Source organism: Aythya marila (assembly GCF_965140915.1).
Source record: "Aythya marila genome assembly, chromosome: 9".
Lineage (NCBI taxonomy): Eukaryota > Metazoa > Chordata > Aves > Anseriformes > Anatidae > Aythya > Aythya marila.
This window is the reverse complement of record NC_139050.1, coordinates 5,347,121-5,373,755: the sequence shown is the minus strand read 5'-3', so window position 1 is coordinate 5,373,755 and position 26,635 is coordinate 5,347,121. Positions and strand designations below refer to the sequence as shown.

Genomic DNA, 26,635 nt, shown 5'->3' with positions numbered 1-26,635 from the left:
ACCTCCCCTGGCACAACTTGAGGCACGCCTGTTCAGACAAGCAGTACCCAGACACCCATGCTCACAGGTACAGCTTTATTTCCCCAGACATGCCTATTTATATCTCTATCTATCTATCTATATATATCTATCTATCTCTCTATATGTCTATACACAGGTGTATCTATTTCCCCAAACTCTGTGTGCACCCATCCCACACCGCCAGGCGGCCATTTTATGCCCTGAGCGCCAAGCCCCCATGCACCCAGTGGGCGTGGCCTGGCGCACGGAGGGGCGGAGCCACCCGCCGGGGCGTGGCCTCAGAGGGGCGTGGCCTATCGGGGCGAGTCCGGAGGAGGGCGTGGTTTATCGGGGCGTGGCCGGGCGCACCTGTGTGGGCGTGGCTTAGCGGGGCGTGGCCGGGCACCTGCGGCGCGGCGGCGGGCGCAGCATGGGCCGCCTGCTGCGGGCCCTGCGCGGCTCCCAGCCCGTGGCGCGCTTCCAGCGCTGCTGCGGGCTCTTCCCCGCCGGCGATGCGGGCGCAGGAGGAGGAGGAGGAGGAGGCGGCGGAGGAGACCCCGCCGAGGAGTCCCCGCTCCTCGCCGCCTGCAATGGGGCCGCCGCGGGGCCGCCGCGCCGCCGGGGGGGCAGCGCCGGCTGCCGGCCGCACAACGGGGTGCGGGGCGGCCGCGGCTCACGGGTGAGTGCGGGGAAAGGGGAAGGGGAAAGGGAAAGGAAAGGGGAAGGGGGGGCCGTGACTCAGCAGGGCCGGGGGCGGCCGGGGGATGGGGGAGCCCGGCCGGGGGTGCGCGATGCTGCGGTTCCCGCACGGTGCCTGCCGGTGGGTGCGGGCTCGCCCCGAGCCGTGGGGAGCCCTCGGCCGGCCCTGCCCGCTGCCTCCTCAGCGTGGCTGATGGAGCGGTGTTGGCACCGAAGCTCTCCCCGGGGTAATGCTCCGCCGGCAGGGACGGTCGCTTCACCTGGAGCGATCGCTGCGGCTGCCGCGGCAATAAGGAAAGCCCAAAGCGCCTCGCTGGAAGGGAGAATGCGTCCTGCCTGGGCACGGCACCGCGCCGTGGGAGCGGGAGGGCCTTTTTCCACCTAAAAAACTCACTGCCCGGTCCTGGAACGCATTGAATTTAGATCTCAAGGAAATGGAGAGGGAAGTAACAGCTTGACAAGTGTTTAAGGGTGGCGTTAGAGCTGTTAAGGAAGGCTCCTGGCTCTTGCGGAGCCCGTTTCTGTGAGGAGGGTCTAATGCACCCCCGGGAACGGGCCCTGGCAGCCCCAGCAGGGGGGTTCGGGATTTCCATCCTGGTGCAGAAAGCAAAGTTGAGCGTGGCTTTTCCTTACACCAAACAAACGTCCTCCATTCTCTGTTGCTAAATGGCCTGGGGTGGCCTTGATGAATCTGGAAAAAAAACACAAACACAGGTTTAGGAGCCTGCTACGAGTAGCAAAGTCCTCAGCTATAAGCTTTTATGATCAGTGATGTTTTCTTGCTCTTTGCTGTGGGCGTTTGCAGCAAGGTGCCAGAGCACCGCCCTTGTGGCTCACCCCCGGTGACCCTGGTGGCTCAGTGCTCAGCTGGGGCCACCCCTTCCTGAAGCCCGGGGACCCCAAAGGCTGTGTTAGTGGGACAGATGGCTTCCGTGGTGTAACAACTTCCATACTACTTCATCTTTCTTGCAATGATACAGTAGTCTGGAAGCTCTCAGGTTCTCCTGTGTGAGCTGTTGTGCGACCAGGAGGTTGGTCATACCTGTAGAGCATGTAATTGTGTGCTGGAGTGAGGCTGCTGGCCAGCTGCTGGGGCTGCAGCAGCGCCATCCCCCTGGCACCCACTTTTTCTCTTGGGCTCCCCATCCGAGGTGGGCTGGATGGGGGTAGGGGTGCTGAGGGTGCAGCTGGTGCTGGTTTGGGAGGGGATGGAGATGCCTGGCAGGGTTGGATGCTCATGGAGGAGCCCGAGGGAGGGCAGTGAGATGGGACTTGGGGGAGAGACATTTAATTACCCACATGTTTGTTGCTGGTGCTGCTGCTCATGGTGTAGCAGTGCCTTCTGCAAGGTATCACCTGCAGCTGATGTGTTCTTTAAGGCCTCGTGGCTGCTCTCAGCAGCACTGTGGCTGGCTGTGCTCCTGGGATTCATCCCTCAGCCCCATCCACCCCAGGAGCTGCTGTGGGATGGCAAGGCAAGGAGTGACGTACCTGGATGTAAAGTGTTTCTTAAGCATTGGATCTGCTGCTTAGTCCATGCTCTGTGTTCCCTGCCAGATCAGTTAGAACCTCCCCCCCCTGCTTTTTTTAAAAACAAAACAAAACAAAAACAAACAAACAAACAAAAAAAAAAAAAAAAAAAAACTTCAAGTGAAAACACTGATATCTGAGGATAATTCATGGTGTTGCTAATGCAATGTGCTATTTATGCCCTGGCTCAGGCTTAGTATTGAACCCAAGGGCTTTAATTGACGGTACTGATGGGTTTTATCATTACAGAAGACAAGACATTAACTTCTTATAGTTACAGTGTCTCTAGCTAGGACTTCTGCACTCCTTTCTACCATTAGTCTGATTTACAGGGAGTCTACATCGGAAACTGGTTGGAAGGTATTTGTCCTGATTTTTTTTGTTGATTCTTTAAGTTTATATACTTGTAAGTTGTATATAAACAAGTACTAACTTTCCAAAGGCTTCTTCAGTCTTTCAGTGAATAACTAAAAAAATGCTTTGTGTATTCGAAAAGCAGAGCGCTGCTTATCTGTAGGCTCCTGATGGAAGCTCTGTCCTGAAGCGGATATCCTGAATTAAAGGCAACAGAGGGGGGAAAAAAAGGAGGGGGGGGAAATCTTATTTCAAGTTTTCTGTAGCGATTTACTCATTTCTTCTCCCCATTTCCTTTTCCGAGATGCTTTATCATCTCCTGCAATCTCTCTTTCAGACTGTGAAGGAGCACAGTTCATATTTACTCTGCAGTTATACCTTAACTGCCAGAACTGCTCCGGGCGGTGTGGTGTTTGCAGGCTGCCTGCTCGCCGTTACCGATCGCACGGCTCTGCCTCGTGCGCGGGGACTGATGGCAGGGAGGCGAGGGTAAGGGCAATGGAAAAGGTGGATAAAAACACGCTTCCATCTGGAGGTGTGGGTACTTGCTGGCAGCATGCAGGTGGGGTGCCTGGCAGCCTGACACAGACTTGTCCCGGAGCTTTGGGGTCTCTCTGCAGTGTTCCTTTGCAACAGATTTTGCATCTGAGATTTGTTTGAAGGTTCCTCTGGAACCACTGAGGTTCATCTCCCACTGAGGGATGTTTGTCTGTAAGTGCAAGAGGCTTTCAAGAGATGACTGTGACTCCCTTTTGGCGCTGGCATACAGCCCCGTCCCAGACGGGATGGCTGGAGAGCTGTGTCGAAGCCTGGCACGTGCCATCTGTGACCAGCACTCAGTGACCTGGCAGATCTTGCTCTAGAAGCACCCAATGCTAATAAACATTTGTGAAACTTCACTCGCTGATGGTAGTAGGGATTGTGTGTAGCTGTATGGTGCCGTTAGGGCTGCTGCTGCTGGTGTGGGGGTACAGGAGGGGCTGTGGTGGTGCTGGGACCGGGCGCTTCGTGACTCAGCACAGCCTGAGTCATCCCTTTGGAGGCTGCTGGACCTCGTAATGAGGAGCTGTCAGGATCCTGGGATTAATTCCCCTGCTTGGAGGCAAGCCACTTGCTGCTTTATAATTCTGCTGAATGTCTCAGGCCATTAGTTCGGCTATCAAGCAGAAGAGTAGGAGTTCATCTCTTGTCATTTTCCTGCTCTGTATCTCTGGAGTCTGGGGCAGGCTCCGTGGGCAAGGGGCCAGAGGAAATCTCTTCTCCTGGAAAATTCCTTTGGACAGCCAGTTCTTACATTACCTCCCGTGCGTGTTGTATGGGAAGCACTTACAGGTCATCTGGGCAGTGGAAGGGGACTATTGCCTGCTATGGCCTTGCAGGCAAGTACATCTGAGGCCTTAAATGTCTGGACGGTGTTGTCTAAAGCGAGAGAAACATTTAAGTATTTTTTTTTTTTTTAATAAGACTATTCAGGTTCCTGCTTCATGGGGCTCCGTATCCCTTCCATGTAGTTGGCACCTGTAATTTATTTTTTCCAAGGTAAACAGCTACTGGTCTAGATTTAGAGGTACACAAATGCTTTCATGCAGGGTTATGTTGCTAATTTATTACCATTTTACTACTACATTAGTCAACATATATTGCTGGATTAAAAAGGTATTTCATCGGTCTTTTTGGAAGCAAGTGGCAGCGCAACGTCCTGCTGTGGAGCTCCTCGAGCCTGGCAGCACAGGTGCCCACGGGGCGATGCCACGGCTCCAGCAGCACCCTGTGTCTGTCCCTTTTGCAGCTAGTTAGACCCGATGGGGTCTGTGTGCATGTGGAGGGTGTGCAGGTGCCTCGCTTCGCAGGAGAACTTGGTGTCAGGCACCGAAGCTGTGCCACAGGAGAGCAAAGACCAGGCTGCCGGGTGCTACAGGAGGAGCCCCTGGGGGAGCAGAAGGGACGTGACCCCATGGGGTCAGTGCTGGGGTGAGCTGGCATGGGGAGAGGCGTTTGTTAAGCTCCATGCTGCATGCATCCCATCTACATCTCTCATCCCAAGTGGCCTCGGAGCTGCCTCTGCAGCCCTGGCTGCTGTTGAAACGCCCCGTGCCTTGCTGGGGGCTGTGTGGCTGCCACCATGGCTGCCCAGTGAACCCCAGGCCTTGCTCTGCCCCTCGCTCCTCCAGGAGCCTGGCTGCTCCGTGCCTCTCCAGATAGACTTCTGCTGTGGAAACGGTCTTCGGCTGGGTCCATCGTGCTGCTGGGTGGGACGAAGGGGTTCATTTTGGGAGCAGCGCTGTGGGGCTGCCCCTTCTCTCCCAGACACCCCAGCCCGGGTGTCCGGCAGCCGTGGCAGTGCTGGGATGGCTCCGACTCGGGTCACCTTGGCAGGGAGTCGAGCAGGAGGCGGTGGTGTCAGCTCCCATGCAGAGCTGCTGCTGCTGGTACTCAGCCTGTGGAGTACAAAACGCCGCTGAGTTGTGGAGGAGTTTCTTGATCTGCTTTGTGGCTGAAATCCCCGTCCTCTTGAGCAGTCAGTAATTTGTCTTCTTGGGTTCTTTCCTCTCTCCGCAGGTACTACTGCAGCTATCTAACCCCTGAAACATCTTCCTCTACCACTTTGAGGCGTAGGCTCCGTGGTGTACCTCATGAAATTGCAGTGTAATTCTGGAGAATTAAAACGCAATTATACAAACCTGTTCTCCCACTGCAAATCAGGGAGGAAGGGCAGCCTTTTCCTTCTGTCTTTCCTTCTCCTGCCTCTTTTGTGCCCCGTTCCTTCCTCTTTTTGCACAAGCCAGTCCTCCTGGAGTAAGGAAGATGCTGAAGCCCTTGGGAAGCTCTCCCTCTGCCTCCATCAGGGCTCCTGGAGCAGCTCGCATCCAACCTGCGTGACCTCTGGCAGGGACAGCAGGGCTGGTGGCTTGCTGAGAGGATGGAGGAGCTGAGCTAAGCCTTCCCAGTGCTTGTGGATAAGCAGCTGCTATGCATAAGCAGTGCTGGTGCTGTGCACCTTCCTTGGCAGGAGGCTGCTGTTGATGCCACTTGTCAGTGGTTAAAACCAGAAGCTGAAGAGCTGGAAGCCTGAGGAGTTCCTGGGCAGCTAGAGTAGTGATGAGAGGGACAAGGTCCCACAGAACATAGGGTGCTGCCCGAGTGATGTTAGGAGAAAGGGAATGCAATTGTGGCACCAAGACACCATTGTGTGGGGCAGATCGGATGAGTATGATTATTAATGATATCTAGGAATCCCAAGTGTAGGAGCAGGTAGGAATTGGGGTGTCAGCTCTCCAGGCATCTGCTAAGGAAGGGATTTATGAAGTTAAGTGGCTTGGAGTTGTTGGAGTGCCACAAGGAACCTCTTTGGACAGAAAGCAGTGAGTACAGAGGCTCTTCAGAAGAGGTTTCTTAGCCTCGTGGGAGGAACCAGCTGGAAATGTGAGTGTGGGGGCTGCTGCTGGAGAAATGGAGTTAGGAGGAGCTGGAGGACAAGAACAGAAATCAATATCATCAAGTTGAAGGTAGGGTTGAGAACTGACTGCTATGCAATGCCTTTTGATCCAGGGGGTATCATAAATATGAGATGGCCTGCAGCAAGCAGCGGAGCCTCCATCGCTGGTGTTGGCGAGGACAGGTTAGAGCCTGCTGTCAGTGATGTGAGTGCAATCTGTCCGTCCTGGGTGGACAGACAGACAGGGCTTCTGCTCATGTATTACAGGAAGCAGTGGGTGTCCTCCAGCTGGCTGCAGGCACTGTCCTCCACGAGAGATCTGCCTAGTTGGCAGCCACTGCCTTATGTCTCTGAGAGATTTCAGTTTTTTTCTTTTTAATTAAGAAAGCTTTCTTTTAGGAAGATGATTCTTCTTCCTTCATCAGTTCTTCCTATTAATTGCTAAGCAAGTCCTCTGTCAGCTCTAGTCTCACCATATTCCATGCTATATTCAAACAACCCAGCAGATTGTTACGTCTATTTGTGCCTTCTCAGTGAAGGAAGGAGGCCTAATTATGTTGCTTCCAGAATGATGTACAGAAATATATAATTAAGCCTGCCTCCCAAGCACTAATCAGGGTGGAAAGGAAAAGCATCTGAAGATAAAAGAGCTGAGGTGTCTTCTCTTCTCTGTCCTGGGCCTGTGCTGGCCATGCTGGTGATGACATGTGTGCCTCCATCCTTTGGGGATGAAGGGGGAAGGTGGGATCAAGGCGTGATGAGAGCTGCGAGAGACAGTGGCTGGGGAGCTGCTAAGGCACCTCGCTGAGAGCTTTGCATAATGGCTTTTTGATTTTTTATTTTTTTTTTCTTGGTGCTTGGGATGAATTAAGCTGCTGAAATGCTACCAGAACTCCCCCTGACTTTCAGACTGCTGCTTTGTCTGAGAGCATTGAAAGCGCCGGGGCTGGCTGGAAGCTCTCCCACTGTCACCTCTTGCATCTGCATTAAATGATGATTCAATAAACGATGATTCAAGGCTGTCCCTAATAATTATGCCATCAGTGCATGCCCCTATAAATACGTGCACAGCGGCTGCAGGCTGGGTGATGCCTATCTGGGTGATGCCTATCTGGGTGATGCCTATCTGGGTGATGCCTATCTGCGCACTAACCAACGGGGCAGACGAGCCATTTCTGGGAACTTTGTCGCATTTAAAGAGGGTTTTCTCCTGCTTGGCTTTTCTCCATCCTGTAGCCTCTCAGCTTTCAGTTAGCCGCAGGTCTCTCTCCAAGGACAAGGACACTGCACAAACCTGGGCAGCTCTCGTGCCCTGGCTGCATCACGTTCTGGAGAGGGGGAATCACAACCTAATTAGAAGTGCCTGGGCAGAGCAGGGAGCTGCACACTCATGAGTTTGGCTAGGTGAGATTTGTCAAGCCTTGGGGCTCCTTATGTGCGTTTTGTAGGCTGTGTGCCACTGCTCTCCCCTCTCCTATCTTTCCAACATCTCTGCAGTTGTTTCCATGCTTCTGTTCCTCACGTTATTGCTGGTGCTGTGCCCTCCATCCCATCCCTGAGAGAAGCTTATGGTGCTGCAGCCATGCAGGGCCCCTTCCTGGGGACACGGCCCCCTTGTCCTGCCACCATCCCACCTTGGGGCAGCGAGTTTCCAGGCTGGTGCTGTTTCCCCCCAGTGTTACCCCCCAGATTCATGCTCTGTGCCATACTGCACTGCAGGACCAAGCTGTCTGGTTTCTACTGTCTGCATGTACAGCAGGGGCTTTTTTCTGGGGCTTTTTTCATGTGCCTTGTCTTCAGCAGCTTCTCTAGACTTCGTGACTTTTTATAGTGTAAAAAATCCCCGAAGTGAGAAGAATCACAATGCATTCAGTAGGGTCTCTGGGGGAGAAATTCCAAACCTTCTGCCAAGTTTCTGTTGCAAGTGAAGTCATGTAGCGACTTCAAGAACCTTAATTAATCGTGCTCATCTCCTGAAAGATCCCAAGTAACTGAGAGCTGGTTTCAAAACGCTGGTTAATGGTGTCTCTGGGTCAGGCTCTGAGCCCTAGGGCTGGTGCCTGGAGATGGGGCAGAAAAGCCAGTGCCCGTTCAGCTCTTACATGGGAGATCCTACAGGACTGGGAAGAGGGGTGGAAGAGGGGTTTCCCACCGTCAGTGTGCGGAGATGGGCAAGTTGGGCAGAGCTGTAATAGCTGCTCCTGTGTGAATATTTTGGGCAGGGGCTTCATTCAGGGAGACTTGCACACTCACGCGCATTGCTTATAATTTGAGCAGCTGATTTTGTTCCAAGTAGATGAGAAGGGTCATTTGTTTGAAATTATCTGTCTCCCGTGTCTGGGAATGCTGCGGCTTGTTGTACTTTTCTTCTGAAATGTTCTTAAAATTCTGGCTTTCCCTACAGCCTTAATTATTGCCCATTAAAAGCTCTCTGCTTCTGACCGAGTAGTGACGGGGACGGACGGAGGGGCTGACTCACTGCGGGTGCTCTGAGGTTACGGGAGGCCGCGAGTCACGGCAGTCCATGAGGCACAAACTCATCTGCTAAAACTCAGTCGTGTAAAAATGTGGGCTGAGAAAACCTCCGAGCGTTGAGAGATGCTAAACCTTCACCCAAATTCACACGCTCTGTAAAAGGCAGCGATATTTCTTTCTGTCAGGAAAAAAGGGACGTGGGGAGTAAGCGTTAGCTGAGGGTTTGTGGGCTGCTGTCCGGAGGCACGAGGAGCAGGCTTGGTGGGCTTTCCATAATTACGACTTTAGGATCATGAGGATTGTGAACTTTCATTGCCACGCACTCTGAAAGCAAGCAGAGCTATTCCGAGATGCCTTTCGCGCCTGTCCTCTGGCTGCTGCCGTCACCTGTCACGGCTGTGGGCTTTGTCTTGCACCTCGTTCAGAACTGCTGGTGTGTTATTAAAAAAAAAAAAAAAAAAAAAAGTGTTTAAACAAGTCAAACTAGCAAGTGGGAGATGACTTGTGATGGAGGAGAAGAGAGAAAAAGAAAGGCTTCTAAGAAGCAGTGTGGAAGTATTTGGCCCTGCCTTCTGCCACCAAGTATTTTTAGCTCCAATTTCTTTTAGAACCAGAATAATTATACAATTGCTTTTTTTCCCCCCTACAAAACAGATTATTGTAATTAGGAAGTTTTATCCCTCACCCCATGAGGTTTCAAGCAGAAAAGAATTACCGTGGGGACGTGTCTGCTCATCTCTTATCTAAAGCCTGTAATTCCTGGGGCGCTGGGGACTGCCGCCTGATGGAGGAATTAACGGCGCTGGCAGAAAGCGTTCTTCGGGGACCCGCAGATATGACCAGAGATGGTTTAATGATCTCAGGCAGGAGCATCGCAGCTAATTGCACCGGGGGTGTTCTCTCACTGGTGTGTGAGGCTCGAGACGTTTCAGCTGAGAGCTCCATCGGTGCCGGTAACTGAGCTGCCACCTCCAGCACTAATGCATGGGGGAACGCTCCCGCAGCCCGAGCACTTCAGAAGTGTTGACTCATCTTTTCTCTTTATTGATGCAAAAATCAATTTAATATATTTTTTTTTTTCCTGCAGTAGGTGAATGAATGCAGTCTTTTTCCATCCTGCTTCGGTGGTTTTTAGGCAGTTCGCCTCGTCTCCGTACTGAAGGCAGATGAAGGGACTAGAATGTCTAATTGCTCTCAAAATGAGTCACAATTGGATGTCTAGACTTCCTAGACAATTCTTATGCTTCCGCACTGTCATGTAGGATGAGGCTTTTTCTCTGGTGGATTAGGCTCACAATCAGCTCCAAGCATGATAGCTTTCCTCTGAGCTTTAGGAGTTTACGTCAAAGCTCTTTTACCTAGGGAGTCTCTGAAACCTTTGTGTTCCCTTTGCAGCCCTAATCTGTAGGATGCTCTTTCAGCCCCTATTTACCCAGCCAAATCCCATGCATGTCTTTTTTTCTTAGGAGAGATGAAGAGAGTTTGGCTCTCTTGCCTCCCAAATCCTCCTCGTGTATAGCTTTTGCCTCCCAAATCCTCTTCATACACATCGTTCCCTTTTCTCCAGAAGCATACAGGTGTTTGCATACAACCTGGCTGCATGCTGCAGCAGGACATAGCAGGCTGCTTGGTGATGTCCCAGTCCTAGATATCATCATCAGCAAACCCTCGTGTCCTCTGTGCCACATGCAGCTCCGTGTGGCTTCCCAGCTCCGGCGGGCTGCCTGCCACTCAGAAGAGAGAAAAGTAAAATTTCCAGGCCTGTTGAAGTAAATTTGTCTGACTTAATGAGGCACATTTTAAAAGAAGCAGTCCAGTGATTCCATTTCACTTATTTCATCTCAAAACGCTCTTCTAGCAAAAGCAGTAGTGGCTCTTTTTAACTGCAGATGTTGAAACTTGGAAATAAAAGCATCAGTGCCCTTTTATTAAATGTAGATAATTTGCCTGGAGCAAGGATTGATCTGATCTCTGGAAAACCTTCGTAGATGTGACTGCTGCCCTTAATTAGTCCTAATGGATTTCTGATCTCTGCTAAGTGTAATTGAGTTGTTACAATGGTCTTTGAGTATAAAAATTGAATTTTTTCTTGACATTTGTTCTAACAAATTATTTAGTTTAAGGGTTGGGAACCATTACAGTGAAATTCCTTGGATGTTTGATATAGTTTTCTAACTCATTAAACGTTTCTAAAATCCTGTTGTTTTCAGGGCTGTCCACAGAAATATGTTGTGAAGAACTACTTCTACTACTACTTATTCAAGTTTTCAGCTGCTCTGGGTGAAGAGATCTTTTATATCACTTTCCTTCCATTTACCTACTGGAACATCGATCACTCTGTGTCCAGAAGGATGATAATCATCTGGTCTGTAAGTATTTAAATCACTTAAGCACATACTTAATTCTTTACCTGTAGCAAAAGGGTATTTAAGAGTAAGAATAACCTTTCAAACAAACAAAACCTCTTCAAACAAACAGAAGAACCCAACATTATTTATGTGGTTCAGTGTCTTCAGTCTTGCTAGGGTGAATGCTTGAACATGGACCTGGCAATATCTTTGACTACTGCTCCCCTCCTCATACCTGGGGTGCTACTTGCAGTGTTGTCTATCAGAAATACTGAAGCATTCTCAAATCAGCAGGCTTCAGCATTGCTTCAGCCTTCCTAAATGCAGTGGGTTTCTCTTCTGGCTCTGAAAACCAGTGGGTAAACAGGCACTTTATTCTATACAGGAACGTCTGTTCTGTCACTGCCACTGCCCATCTTGATATTTATTACATCTTTGCCCAAATAAGATTGTTTTAGACCAAAGAAGGGAGGTAAGAAGCATGGTGGTAAGAAGATGATGGACCCTGGAGATTTGTTTGTCAGTCTACACTGATTTGAGAAATTGAAACTTGATTAAAACTTGGATGTGATACTTAGCTTTTTTCATTACAACAATGCTTCTCCTTGACTTAGTCAATTCTGGTTAATAATATCCTGACTTTTGTCCAAATAACGTGATTAGAAATAATAAAAACAACTTGAATTGGGTCATACATTTAAAATGCATCCAGTCTTGGATGGAAGGCATCAGTTCTTCTGTGCCAGTAACCCTAGTCAATAATTTTTTATAAAGAGAACAGGAAAAATAACTTGCAGATGAAATTCAGAAGTAGGTGGACACTGTGTAATTAGAGCTGGGTTTTGGCCAGGAGTACACCTACTGCTTCTGGAAGTGTGCCACAGAATGATAATTGGTAGTCACTGCCTTCTGGCTTTGCATATTGCTCAAAAGTGACTCCTCCAAGCTGCCTGTGTGCCTCTGAAGACTTGCCTTGCCTTTACCTGGCAAGGAGGCTACCTGATTACTGGCCAGATCTAGCCTGGCGTAATTAGAGTACACAACCGTCTGATGTTATGCCTATCAACATTATTTCTCAGTTACCAAGGGAGTTGTGGGGCTGCCTTTTTATACTGAAAAGGGGAAGCTGTTTCACATACACAGATGTTGGACAATTTGTAGCTTTAGAAACATTTTAATTATATTAAGTATGAAAGGGTTTGAAGTATTGTGTAGACTTGGCATTAATGTTATGGCAAGCTCAGCTGGATGGCTTGCTTGCTTTTGAGCAGGAATGGGTTCATGGTGCTGTGAGGGGTCTGGGTCGGTCCAAGACAGCTCGCTAACATGTGCTACGGCAGGATCGGGATCTGAACACACTGCTGTTTCTGTGTAGATGGTGATGGGATGCAAACAGCCACAGAGGAAAATAAAGGTAGCCCAGCGGTGTCTAACAACAGCTGCTAGCAGAGCAGGGAAGGCAGCCGTGAAGAAAGCTGTCTGTGCTGAGCACGGGGCAGGCACACCGAGGCTGCTGTCCGATGGCACGGAGCAGCTGGAGCGCAAATGATAGAATTGGGGTCCCGGGCTGAACCAGGGGGATTCTTCCCTTAAAAGTTAGAAGTATTAATGCTGTTTGCAAGGCCTACACGACTTCTTATCTGCGATAGTTTCTGCAGAGCCAATCACCCACGTTCAAGAAGGATAAATTCCAGCTGGAGCAGGGCCAGGGATGGCTAGGGAACAGGCTATTTTCTGAGCAGAGGCTGAAAGCTGAGATGAGCCCCTAACCAAATGAAGTCGGGGAGAGAAGGATGCTGGCTGGGAACGCCAGGGGAGGGAAGGAGCTGCTTGAAATAAAAACAGTCACAAGAGCAGATGTATGCAAGGTAGTCGTGAATAAGCTACATCTAAGCTGGAAACTTTGAAACACAAGGACCAGGCTCATAGCTGCAGGAGGGCAGTAAGGAGGATCGTGCAAAGTGCATCTCAGCAGCAGGTGAGGCTGCCCTTGGTACCTTGGTTGCATTCTCCAGTCCTAGGCCCTCAAAACCAGCTGCTTGTGTCGGTTCAGTGGGGTGGCTGTGGGAAATACGGGCTGCGGTCACATCCAGCTGTTCTGGGGGCTTAAACCATGTGTGATGCTTCCACGGTGCCCTTCTTATGGGGATTCATAGCACATCCGTGGGCTTTGCCTTTTTCTTCATGGGCAGATGAGTGAAATACCTGCCTGGTGTCTGAGAGCGAGGTGCGGGGCTGGTGCTGAAGGCATCCCGACGTCTGCGCGTCCCTTCCTCAGCCCTTTGAAGGGGATGCTCCTCAACCTGCACAAAGGTGGCTTTGATGCTTCGTGCTCCTGCTTCAGCCAGGAAATCTGGAGGTGGAAAGCAGCTTCAAATAAAACAGCTTCAAATAAAACAGCTCTCGGGCATGCTTTAAGCTCGCCACATCTCAGCTTAAAAGGTGGAAGCTCACTTGAGTACTTCTTTCTTCCGAGTGCGTGAAAGTGAAGTGTCCCCACACCTCTTTTAAGCCCACGGAGTTGCAGTTTGCACGATATAAGTAACAACCAATTGTACAATATAAAGAACCGCCCAGCATGGACTTTGGGGCGGGTGGGGAGCTGCAGGTGTGCCGGGGTGATAAGCGAGCGGCCGGGTGCCTGCGGCCGTGGGCCTGGGGACATCGCAGCCTGCTGGGTGCTGGGGCTCCCCAGCCTGCCCGTCCTCACCCTGGGTGGCTCTCAGGGGGCGCACAGAGCTCCCCGAGGGGCACCTTCCTGCTGCAGCCTCATCTGCCAGCCCAGGCTGCAGGGGCTGCGGGCGGCGCCGGCTGGGTGCTTGGCTCAGTGCCTCTGCCTTGAATCAAAGTCACGCCTGCCTTGACAGCCCTGGAAAGGAGCTGGCGCTTCCAGGATGCAGTCTTTGCCTCTGCTTGGCTAATCTGCTGCAAATGCCGGTTTATTATTAGTGCATCCTCATTTTTTTTTCCCCCCTCTCCGCGGTGTTCCTGATGTGCTCTGTTGCTCCTATCAGCACACAGTGAGTATGAGGGAAAACAAAAGGGACATCACTTTCAAGCTGTAAGTTTCCTTCCTGGGAAGGTGACAAATACCTCTGCAGTCCATCCAGGGTTTCCAGAGCCAGATCACTGAGTTGCTGTTTTAGAGCTGAAACCGGTGGGTCCCGAGTCAGGCTGGCGCGGCAGGAACTGCCGATGCTATTTGACCCCGCACCTCTAAAATTTCATCCCCTTAGCAGATCAAGAGCATGGCCAGGAGAGCTGCAAAACAGTGAGTTTAAAAGGGATGTGTTCTGGTGCACCCTTGGCAGACCAGGTACAGGAGAGCGAAAGGAGGAACCAGCCCAACTGCTCCAGGGAGCCTCCCTGCGCCGAGGCCGGGGTGGAGGCCGGGGCCTGGCACAGGAGGAGGACGTGCCCCGCTCCCCACCCACACCTCCTGCCAAAAGGCTCAGGTGGGAATGCGTGCCTGGAGAGGGACCGCGTGTGACTGGGAGCAGGGAAGTCACAGGAAAAGGACCCAGAGGCTGCTGTGCTGCTATAGCAGCTGCTGGTTGCGTTCGTGGGGTGAAATGCGAGGCTGCTGACCCACGGCAGCAACTGAGCCTTGCCCTGCCCTCAGCGGGGAAGGACTTTGCCTGGTGGGCAGCATGGCACGGGGACAGCCCTGTTTGTGTTGCTTCTGGCACTGCAGGACAGCCCCTGGAGAGGGGGACAGCAAGGAAGAAGTCTCTCCCCAAGTGTTAGTGCTTCTTGTCTCAGCCACCTTCCTGCACGTCCCCTCCTAGCTATCCGCAGTTAATCACGTCCTGCGCCATCCATCTCGGTTTTGACTTTGTTGCTTCAGTAATGGAAAAGTCTCCAGGTTCAGACAAACTTCCCCATTCAAAAGCAGAGGTACTTTTTAATATGCAAATTAAAATTATTTACACTGAAGATGCCTGCAAATGGTTTTCCACCAGCATGGCAGAAAATCGCTCTGGTCTGGGGCTGGTGCTGGGTGAAACACAGCTGGTACCAGAGCTGTGGAACAGCACCGGGAGCCACGGCATGAGACAGGAGGTGGACACAAACGTCAGTGATGGAAGGAAGAAGCAAACAGAACAGTAGAGCATAAAGAGATGACTTGCTTCAAGGTTCTTTTTCTTGTCCCTGTCCTACAGCAGATCAAATAATGCCTGTTAGGGTGTTTAGGTTTGGAAATGCATACCCATGCTGGTGGTCGGGTGCTGCAGGGCCAAGCCTTGACCCACTGTCCTCTCTTTGTCCACAGCCACCGTAAGTGTGTGGTTTGTCTCCTGTAGGGTAGGCTGGGAGCTGCAGCAAAACCCCTCAGTCCTCTGATCCCGACTTTGTGACCTAAATGATCCTGAGTTACTGACGTTCTGAGGCTGGGGTAATTTCTACCCATATTGAATGTGTTCTGGGCCACCAAGGGTGTCTGGTGTTGTGCAAACAAGTAATTCAAGTCAAGTCCTGTGGGGGAAGCTTAGCTCTGTGTTCATCTCCAGCCTGTCTCCATGCTCACCTCTCCATCTCCCTTCTTCTTTCCAGTGCTCCAATGTTTATGATTTGAGGGTTTGTTACAGGGCCTTTCTCATCTGCTACGTTGGAAAAAGCTGCTGCAGGCTGCTTGCTTTCTTTCCTGGGGCTGCTGGAGAATAAATCCAGAATGACAGAGAAATAAGGTCAGGAACTAGTGAAGTGTGGCGTAAGAGAGCACACCGCTTAAAGGAGACGGATGCTTTCTGTCCTCAGCAGATGAGAGCTGCCTGGAGCACAGCTCAGATGCTCCCTGCTGTGAGCCCGTGCTGGTGTGACCCCCGCAAGGCAGTGGCTGTCCCCGTGGTGTCCCCACGCCTTGTGGGGCTCCGTGTGGCGAGCCCCAGTGATCCTGTGCTCTGCCTCACGTCTGGGAGCTGCTTGTTGGAGCAACCCGTCGGCTCAGCTGGTGGGATGTCCTGCTGCACCCATGGGTGCTGCTTCTGCTCCCTGGTGCAGGACGTTGCACGTGAAGCCCTGTGCCCGGGGGAGCTGAAGGTGAGGGTCTGGCACTGCAGAGAGCAGCACTCAGCCTGAGCATGCTGGGCTCCCCTCGCTGCCCTGCCGAGGCTGTCTCACCTCTCCCTGCCGTACGTGGCCACACAACGTGTTTTTAAAAAATATACAAGGGCCAGGAATTATCCTGCAATGAACAGAAGAAACGTGTTGTGAGAACACCTGGTGTTTTTGCTTACCTGTTCCCCTGCCAGCAGCCGGCATGTTTGTGGCTATCAGGAGCCCAAGTACAGCCCTCATTTCCAAGGTGACTCACTTCCCTTTCGGTAATACATTGGTGTATTGGGGCTAATAATACTTCTACAGGTGGAAGTCATTAGAGAGGACTGCTGATAAACTGGCTTGTCCGACCTTGCCTCTGAAGTGGTATCACACCTGGTAGCCTCAGAGCTTTATCCTCTGCTGCAGAGTGCTTCTGCTTTCAGCCCTGGCATTTGGTTATCGTGCAATGAGCGGAGGCTGCTCGGGCTGGCTGGGTGTCAGGGACTCCCCTCGGTGTGTCCTTTGCTGTAGGGAGGATGAAGGAATGTGGAACTCTGTTCTTTTTTCTGGGTCTGCTTTGTGAACCCTCAATCTCACCATTCTGCTCTTAAGGTGAAAGTATTTTTTAAGTGGCTGGTGGGAGAGAGGGATGCAGTGCAGCTGGTGGCGAGCATGGCAGTGGATGGGCGTGCTGCTAGCCACGTGCCAGAACAGCACAGCCTGGGAAGGATGGTATTTTAAGAGCTCTCCTTTCCTACTGGAATTGCAAGAAGCAGAGCAGTGAGCTGTCTCGTGCAGCAGCTTTCATGACAGGTGTCAATTACCCTGATCTGTGTGCTAAAAAAGAAGTTTTGAGCTGCAGAGCTTGCTTTGCACGTATCTGGGTGTACTATCCGGGGAGGGGTGGGGATACCAGAAAGCAAATGCCTTCCTTTTTGTTCGTGTCCTTGTTGTGCTGCCTCTTGCGCCTGTTCCCAGCATTAAATCCCTTTGGGATCTCGCAGCACTCACTCGTGCAGGTGTCGTCTCAGGTGCCTCTGTGCTGCAGGACGGGAGTTAAAAGGGACGGGTTGGGGACTTACACCTGGCTAGTGTGGGACGGGAGCCAGCTCTCCTCGCACTGTGCTGCTGCGGTGACTCGTCAGTGAGCCCTGCTCATGGTCCCAGCTGTGATCGGGTTACAGGGCTGCATAGGAAACAGCTGCTGCCTTCGCTGACCAGGATAATGGAAAATCCTTTAATAATTCACAGGATGAGCTCTGCTCTTGGGGCGGTGGATTTTGCAGCAGAAAAGCTCAGATAGCCGTGGTTCTGGGGTGGGCAGGGTGGAAATTCCCTGTGCGGGCTGACAGCCTGTGGCGTTTCCTCTCCCCAGATCGTGATGTACATAGGGCAGGTCTCCAAGGACATCCTGAAGTGGCCTCGTCCCCTCTCGCCACCTGTCGTGAAGCTGGAGGTGCGGACGGATGCGGAGTACGGGATGCCTTCCACCCATGCCATGGCAGCTACTGCCATCTCCTTCTCCTTTCTCATTGCAACCATGAACCAGTACAAGGTAAGGGCTAAAAAATGTTAAAAAAAAAAAAAAAAAAAAAACCACCACAAAACAAACATAAACAGCAACAAAAACCAAGCCTGCTAGTCTCCTTCCAGCAAACTGCAGAAAACTCCACAAATCCCAAGCTGCTGCCACTTCCAGAGGAGCTATGTTCATTTCCACTGCTGCACACTTCTCCCTGGGATCTGTAGCTGGCCGATAATGGATACGAGAATAATTTGTGTGGCAGTCTCCCTGCTTTAGCACAAACCCAGCTCAGAGATGCGGTTTGGAGGCTGTCACTTTCCTGGTGACGCTGAGGGAACTGTATGTCACCTATTCTTGTCTGATGCAAGGAGAAGCATCCTTGGAAATGCCCTGACTATTGCTTGTGTTAGGCTAATAGTGCATAACACAATTTAAAAGCCTGTTTATTGCAGAAGTAGCATCAGTTTCACTGCACCGCTGCTGTAGGCTGCTTGGGGTGATCCTATAATTATTATTTTTCCCAAACCTTCAACCTTTCATCTTCCTGTAAGCTTTTTCCTGGAAAATCTTTGCTCTGTGATGGTCATTTTGATGTCATTTTATGAATACTAACAGGCATTTCCTGTATTTTAGCAGTAATAACTTCCTGGCTGCATCATCTTTAAGCATGGTTCTTGTTCTCCTCAAGCATGTTTCAAAGATAACCCCCTATAATCAGTCCAGAGGACTCATGGCCTGGCTGGGAGATCCTCTGGGGTTCCTCGGAGGCCGTGCTGCCAGCTGTCAGCTCCCTGCTGGCTGTGCTGCCCTCCAGACGCAGACGTGGAGCTGCTCGCAGGGGCTGAGCCTCCTGGTATAAAAGCAGCACGTCTCCTCTGTTTGTCGGGGTGCGATACATCACCCCATCACCCCTGCCTGTGGTACTGTGTGCAGGGTCTGCCAAAAAGGCCTGGGCAGCACTGCTTTCTCCTCCTTGGTTGATAAGCTGGGAGTGGGGCTTGCAGCTCTTCACAGGCTGCCTTGTGCTTGTTGGAAACTGCCGTGAAACAAACAAAGCTGCTGCAAAATAATTAAATGGTTTAATTGCCTCCATTAAGAAGGACAGATCTCCCTGTGCATTACAGCGCTGTCTCCCAGAGCTGCCCTCCTCATCAGTTACTGGTCTGGGCCAGCTCCCAGGCTGCAGGGGGAGCAAAGTGGGCATAAATAAGCTGGGGGCTTGGAGAAGTGAGGCAGAAATAGCACTGCATGAACTGGGGGGGCATCTGCAGTGGGGCACGACCGAGGGAAGGCTCGGCAGGAGCTGGTGTGCCCAGCGGTGCTGTGGGAGCTTTTCTGCACTCACCTGCGGCCAGCCTGGCCAGGCGTCAGGCTCTGGGGAGGAGGAGGAGGCCGGGTTACATTAAGTGAATGCATCTCACTTTTTAAATTTTTTTAATCCTCCAGAAAACTGCCCTTTAGAGAGTGAAATGAACCCATTGGGATTGTTTTCAGTGGAGCCCTGAAATGGGATTTGAATGAGTGGAGTGAAGGGCTGATGTGTTCAGCTTATTCTTTATCTAATGTGATTTTTTACAGAAAGAATGTTGATTTATTTCAACGCTTCTCCCCGTGCTAGCAGCCAGCCCAGAGAGGGAATTATGTAAAAGCAGCTTTGTAAGGGGCCGATTAAACCTTAAACGCTGGAGGGAAGAGCGGCTCTGACGGCTCTAGCAGCTGGATGGCAGCTCCAGCCCAGCCATCGATTTCCCCGGCCCCGCTGCCGCAGCACAATCGATCTCCGGGCAGACAGCGTGGCTCTCGGCTCCCCTCGGGCCATGAGGCAGCAGCGAGACCTCGGGGATCGCCCGCAGGACGCGCTGCCCCTCTCCTCTGGAGGCCCACAGCACTAAGGCCTCGCGCCAGGTGGATGTCGAGGGGCAAAACCCTGCGGGTGCCACCTATTTCCCAGGCCTGCCCCTGCTAGGATCTCTTCGGACAGCTCCGGTGTGTGAGGCCGCAGGCTGTTTGATTTCCCAGCTTGATTTTTTGGACGTGGGTAATGTCCTAACCTGTGCACTTCTCCTTCTCTCTGCAGTACCCCTTCGAGCTCGGCCTGACGGCGGCGTTCGTCTTCTCCACGCTGGTGTGCCTCAGCAGGCTGTACACAGGGATGCACACCGTGCTGGTGAGCCGCGCTGCCCCAACCCCTGCCCTCCCTGCCCTCACCCCGTGCACGGCGCAGCTTTGGCCCTGTGGGATGGGGGGCTCGCCTTGCCTGTGCCGCTGTGGGAGTTTGTAAGCTGTGCCTTCAGAGGCAGCCACGGGGAAACCCAGGAGCTGCATGAACCCTGTTCAGCCAGCAGCCTCCTCTGGCAGCTGGAGATGCGTTGCTTGTTGGCTGCATGTGAAGAAATAGTGCGTTTTTTTATAACTAATAGTGATGCTATAATAAGGCAAATAGATGAGCGTAAGAAAGAGAGCCCTTTGTGTGATGGTTGTCTATAAAATATAGCCTGACCTCCCTGCCCAGGCCTACTGGATCAAAACAGTATCTTAAAGCTGATCTGGAGCCATCCTTTCTTCACCAGTGACCTTAAGTCAATCAGGGAGAATTCTTGGCATATTTCCCTTGCCGTTCCACGATAATGAAAGACTCCTCTAAATATAGATGGATTTTTAGGGTAAAGAAGAAAAAGTCCTTTGTGCCTCTGACACTATTAAAAAGGGCTTTAAAATTAAGGGGGGGTGGGGGGGGAAGCTCCTTCGTGTCACCGTGAGAAATGCTGCCTTTCAGAGGGCCGAGCATCCTTCACCAGGGGCTTCTCTGTGCAGGGAGCTGGGGCAGCGCTGGGCAAGCTGCATGAACTCAGCCTCGCACCATGCATCGGCCACAGGTGCTTCTGGAGGGAGGATTGGGGCTTGGGGCCGTGCCCCAGCTGTAGGGACAGCGTGTGGCTGGCCCGAACAGCACCCCGTACCCGCTGCTGGTGGTGCTACCTCCTGGCTTCTTAACCGAGCTCCTCCCAGAAGTGAATACCGAAGGGTATAATTAAGCAGTCGTAATGTTTTAGTAAAGCAAATGAAGAGGTAAAACGTATCCACGTGGAGCGTAGCTGGATTTTCCCATGTAAGGACCCAGAGCACTGAGGGCAAGGCGGTTCTCCTGCGCTCCGCTGCGGCTCTGGCTCATGCTGTGGGGCAGCCCCAGCCCTAAAACGAGCCTGTGTCAGCACTGCTGGCAGTGCTGCTGGGCTGGGGGGCCTCAAAGAGCACAGCCACTTCACTCGGAAAGGGGTTACCACTAAAAGCCCTCTGTGGATGCACTCAGTGGGGTGAGGGCTGTCCGTGTTGCTGTATTCACACCAGAAGGAATACGATGATTAGAAGAAAGGGAAAAAGCACCAGTGGCCTCAGCTGTTACCAGGAGCTTCTGCCTTGGAAAGGGAATGGAAGCAACACAGTTGCCTTGTTCAGAGAGAATTTAATTGCAAAACCTGCCTCTGCTGCCTGAGAGCATTCCCCGTTTGCAGGAAGCAGAGGAGAGGCAGGGTCCGTCGCTTCCTCGTGTGTCTCCAGTTATGGGGCCCAAGGAGGTGAAAAGTGGGAATGGGAGTTACCTGGAAAGGGAGAAGCAAAAATCTGGGTGCACTTTGAAGCAGACAATCTGTGATTTTACTGAGATTATTTTTGAGGAAAAAAAGCAATGGGAGAAAGTAGGACTGGGGTTTGGTGGTGGTGGTGGGTTGTCTTTGTTCTGTTTTCCCCCAGACAACTGTATTTTGGAAATGTATGTATGTATTTCCTCTCCCTCTTAAAACCATGGCCCGGTTTTTGATCCCCATCTCAGAGGGACAAACAGAGTTTGGTCTCACCACTGCCAGGGCATGTTGGAGTCATCCGATGTAGGAACATCAGAGCGATGGTGTTCTCCTTGGCATGCAGTATCCCAAATAGATAGGAGAAATACCACAGCAGATTGTGTTCATATGATCTGAGAGCAGCCCCCAAAGCAATGTGGCAGGCTTTCATCTCCCCTTTGCCCTTTGGGGCCAGCAGTGGGACCTTGTGAATGCACCACGCTGCTGGGTTTCTCCTGGCTGCAGTGCAGACAGCGCCGTGCCCGGCTTTCCCTAATGGGAAAGCAGTCCCGCCCGGTGCTGGGGAAGTCAAAAGGATGCTTTTTATCACCAAAAAGAAGCCTGAAAGCTGTTTCTGTAAACACAGGTAATTGTTTTTTCCTTTTCTGAAAGCACAGGGTCAGGCTGATGCCTTTATTTTGCCCAGAGCACTCCCCTGGGGATGGGCTATGTTGTGATGCTCACCCTGCTTGTTTTCCGTGCTTGATCACGGGCTTTTAATAACACCATTCATCCTGAAATTATCTTTAAATATTGTAAAGCTGGTAAACAAGCAGTGGCACTTCACGTGCGCTAGCAGTGCCGTCCTCATGGGATGAAGCACAAGCAAGGCATTTCAGGGTGGAAGGGGAAGCATCGCATCACACTGGTGCTGAATGAAGCCAGGGAGCTCAGGCAGTAAGTGGCTGCCTACAGAGCAGAACTGCTTTCTCCTTGATCATTCAGTCAAAGTGATATTTTTGAGTGTGGCTGTGTTTGGGGTGCTGGGTTGACGTTCTGGGGGCTTTTTTGGTGCTCCCCGTTCCAAGCAGCGGCATCAGCTTGGTTTTAACAGGAGGCGTACATCAGGGTCTTGTCTTGCCTTCAGACAGCCAAGCCACGTGCTTTTGCAGTCCTTAAAAAAATAAAAAATAGTGCTGTAAGGCCTTGAGAAATAAAATCAAAATGGAGGAGAGGGGACGAAGAATGTGCTTCTGCCAGCACTGGACATGTCCCCACCACAGGGAGAAGCACACTGTGGAGATGTCAGAAAAGCAATTTTTCCTCTCAAGACATCAGGGTAATCCTTCCTCTGCTGGTCTTCCCCCTTGCTGGACAGAGCAGGGGGAAGAACCATTAATCCTGCACTGCCAAATGTCATCCTACAGCCCTGGGCTGGGGCTTGGCCTTGGCACAAGCCTGTCCCCTGCGGTACTGGACCTGAGGGACAAGCAAGGTGCATCCGGAGCCTGGTGGGGCCGTGGGGCACGTCCCACCCTGGCTTCAAGCTGTGTTTGCTAAGGGCCCTCCAAAAGGAGGAGGGCCAAGCCTGTATACTGCAAGCAGTATAAACCACTGCCCTCTGAGCTCTTTTGGTTGCACACCCCTACCAGTAAGAGATTTTTGACCATGCACCCCAATACGTGTGTATTTATAGGTTATATACATGCGCTACTGCACTAATGCTTGTGCACATTACAACATACACAGAAATAGAAGCGAAGGGTTTCTAATTAAATTAGCAGCAAAGAAATTAGTGCTACTTTTTGAACATATATTTCTACCAGTAATAAATACACATATTTCCTTCCCACACCCATTTGGGGAGCTTTAATCAGGTCCCTAAGCAGAGGGTGACGAAAGCTCCAGTGCCAGAACAATGCGGGTGGCAGCTGGGGAGAAGGTGCAAAACGCAGAGGTGACTGCGGAGGTGGAGCCTGTGGGTTTGGTTAAATACTTACAGCTGGGACAGAAAAGCAGGTGAAGAGCTGCTGAATTTCTGTCCTTCATCACACAGGGAGGAGGCATCGGGATGTCAGGACTCCTCCTTCTAGTGTAAGGTGGACGGATAGCGGGGTGGGAAGCGACCTGCACAGCAGTGGTGGGGCTTGGGGATGTCTGTGCTGGAAACAAGCCCCAGCTCCTCTGAGTCAGTGCCGTGTGCTAGCGCCAGGCCCAAGTGTGTCTTGGTGTGTAAAATCCTCATCTAAAAGTTGGTATCAGAAGAAGGATTATTTTGTGAAATATAGACACCTGATATTATTTTACATTTTAGTTATCTGTAAATAACTTTGTGTATTTCCATGGCTATCCTAACGTAATGGATGAGGAGATAACCGTAGGTGGAAATCTGTGTGAGGAACGTGCAAAATGGTACTTGGAGCTGCTTAAAACCAAGTGTGCTGTGAATTCATTACCTGGTAGCTGTGAACAGCTGAAGTTGGGGTGTACCTGAGTAATGTGCTTAGCAGGAATTCATTAAATATTTCAGTTGTGAGCGAGTCCTCCCATTCCTGCGTAACCAGCAGTGAGTTCTCATCAATAATTCATGTTGCTCTGTGACCAGGCATAGAAGTACTCAGCTCTCACAACCTGCTGGGGAGGGCCCAGCCTTGGGAACAGGACATGACACGGCTGTGGGGGGTTAGCTGTAGCACGGGCAGTGGATTTCTTGGTCAGAATACAAACTCTGTTGCATCCCGAGCCATACCTGGGGCAGCACGGTGATGCTGCTTGCTCTGCTCTTTATTCACCTGCTTTCACACACAGCTGCTGTTTGGGGCTGCCTTCCGCCCGCCTTCCCAGCACGGCTGTTGACAACAATCAAGTTCTCCAAACACCCGGTTTGCCTCTGTTAATAAATTAGGTTTTAACTACGGGCTTGCCTCAGGCACTTTAGTACCAGCCAGATTTCGGAGGCTTGGGCAAGAGCTCTCTTAGGGGCTTATTCCTGCCCGCAGGTGCCCAGCTCTGGCTGGGCTGGTGGCACCCATCGGCGTCCTTCTGTTGATGCAAAGCGAGCAACAATCTGGCTGTGATGGAATTACCTGTAGGATTATGAGAGGAAGGTTTGTGCTGAGGCAGCTGATCGTAATGTTGTCTGTGAGATGCACTTGGGCATCTGCTTCTGCTGTTCAAGTGATGTACAGGGTGCCTGTAAAGCATGACGGCAGGGGAGAGGAAGAGTCTCTCGTTCTGGGCAAAAATGAGTTTGTTCTGGGCAAAAATGGGGACCCCACTGCCAAGCCTGGGAGCAGCCGTGTTACTGCCCGAGCTGGGAACTGCTGGGTGCAGAGGGAAGGCGACTGAAGCCAGAGATGCTTTCCCCTGGTGGAGAGCTGGAGGGGAACAGAGCCACCCGCTGACAGCACGGGGCTGCTAGGGAAGGGAAGGGAAGGGAAGGGAAGGGAAGCATCCTGGCTGCTGTGGGCTTGGAGACAATGGCAGGAAGCTGGTGGGGGGGTTGTGGCTGTGTGAGCCTGCACCTGAGCAGGAGGTGGTGGTGGGAAGGAGCACAGAGGGTGCTCGTCGCTTCTGCCTCATAGCTGTTTGCAAAACCCCCCCTCACCCCTTATCTGTGAACCTGGAGGTGCTGAGGTCAGGCAGTTCTGCTGCTTATGAGTGCGGGTGTTGGTGTTTGCAGTCGTCTGGGAACCCATTTGGCCTTTCACCGAGCTTTTGAACCTGATCTCTTTCCAGGACGTGATCGGTGGGGCGCTGATCTCGGCTGTGCTGCTCGTGCTCCTGTACCCTGCGTGGGACAGCATAGACCACCTGCTGCTCACCAGCCCCTTCTGCCCGCTGCTGTCCATAGCCGTGCCTCTCCTCCTGTGTTACAACTACCCCAAACTGGACTATTACAGCCCGACCAGGGCGGACACCACTACTATTCTGGGAGCCGGAGCTGGAGCTACTGTGGGGTTTTGGTTAAATCACCAGTACGCAGCACCAGCCTACAGCGGCGAAAATTTGGGGTTTCCTCTCATTACTGGTATGACAGTGGTGCTCGTGCTGGCCAGGTTCTTCACAGGGCTCTTTGTTATCCTGCTGACACGTCAGCTGATGAAGAGCGTGGTCCTCGGCACGCTGTGTTACTGCTACAAGTTCCCCATCAGCGACCTGGAAGCCCGGAGGAGGCTGGAGGTCGAAGTGCCCTATAAATTCGTGACATACTCCTCAGTGGGCTTCACTGCCACCGTCATCGTGCCACTGTTGCATGGGCTGTTAGGATTGATTTGAGCACATTTCCCTCCTTGAAAAGTAAATCGTAGCATCACCGTTTCAGGGAGAAGTTGTTCAAGGCGGGTAACTTGATCAAAAAGCATTCGTGCCTTTCTGCGCTGACCCCAAATGCCCCTTTCTGAAGACTGAGGGGAATCACCGACCACAAATAACTGCGATAGTGATCCCTGGTGTCACCACCCCTGTGACAGAGCCCTGTGTTCCAGATGAGGTATGTGCTTGTTGCTCTTCACACCAGCTTCTGATAGCCAAGCCATTCCTGCAGGCCTGGTTTTGCCCATTGCAATCCCATTTTATTAAAAAAAAAAAAAAAAAAAAAAAAAAAAAAAAAGGAAAGCAGAAAGAAAAACCCAACCCAAAGCATGTCAAGTGATTATTAACATCTCTCTCTAATGTTAACCAGCTTCCAGGAAGAGATTCTTGTGCTGTACAGCAGAGCAGAGTTACCGCAGCGGTGAGGCTCGCCTTCAGCCTGCTTGCCCTGACTTCACTCCCTGTAGGGCCGGGACGAGGCTGTCCCCATGGTGCTGGGGTTGGGGGACAGGCAGTGCCCTCAAAACGCCTCATGGCTGGTCTGGGAGTGACCAGGGTACGGCGAGAGGTGGTGCTGAGCTGCCCTAACTTGGTGGTGCTGCGCAGCATTGCCAGTGGTCTTCCACGCACCTTGCAACACCTGTATAAAGCTGTAGGATGGCAGTTAGGGCTGCCGGGGCTTTCATTCTCAGGCTGCACGTTGGGAAATGCGTATCTGCTCCAGGACCCGTGAGCTGTTGGGAAATACAGCGGTGAACGCGTTCTGCTCGGCTAGGGAAGCGTAATGCTGCAAGGATGGCCGCCGCGCCTTCTCCTGCCAGTGTGTGGTAAAAGCGTTTTAACCATGTACATTTGTGTTCTTGGCTGATAAAGAATAAATAAAATAACTTGAAGAATGTAAAGGAGGTGCTTTGCCATCCCTTGGCTGCTTGTGCAAATAGAATCAAGTTCAAAAACCGTAGCTGGAAGTTTTGGCTGGCCGGCTGGAGCACTTGCAAGAGCTGCATGGCTTTAAAATCCAGGCAGTAATCTCCAGAAGAAGTGCAGGCAGAAGCGTTAGCCAGCTGTAGATTTGCCCAGGCTGTGGCTCAACTATTTTAAAAGGTGTGTGTGGACACGTCTGCCACCACGTGTGCATGCGAACAGCTTAAGCAAATTTTCCAGCAGGGCACGAGCGCACTTGCACCATGTTCGAGCCACCAAAGCTGGTGGGTCCCCGCTCAGGCGGGGTGCTCTCGGTCTTCTCCTCGTACCCCACCGCCAGAGAGTGTCCTGGCTCCGGCCCCAAGGATGCTCTCTGACGCCCGCTGTGTGGGATCAGAGGCACGGCAGCTGGGCAGGAACCGGGAGAAGG

At 51.8% G+C, this 26,635-nt stretch overlaps 1 protein-coding gene across 2 annotated transcripts; it reads left to right on the top strand.

Annotated features, from left to right (window-relative positions):
• Positions 1-430: 430 nt before the first annotated feature.
• Positions 431-26,635, top strand: SGPP2 (sphingosine-1-phosphate phosphatase 2; the record flags this gene model as incomplete). Of its 2 annotated transcripts, XM_082766718.1 has the most annotated exons (6): positions 431-679; positions 10,705-10,863; positions 17,258-17,437; positions 19,485-19,574; positions 24,706-24,997; positions 25,292-26,635. In XM_082766718.1, the coding sequence occupies 6 exons, from the start codon at positions 431-433 to the stop codon at positions 25,318-25,320; spliced, it is 999 nt and encodes a 332-aa protein (XP_082622844.1). In that variant the 3' UTR covers positions 25,321-26,635. The 2 variants fall into 2 exon arrangements, with proteins under 2 accessions (XP_082622844.1, XP_082622843.1); XM_082766717.1 differs by having other exon boundaries at positions 24,706-26,635.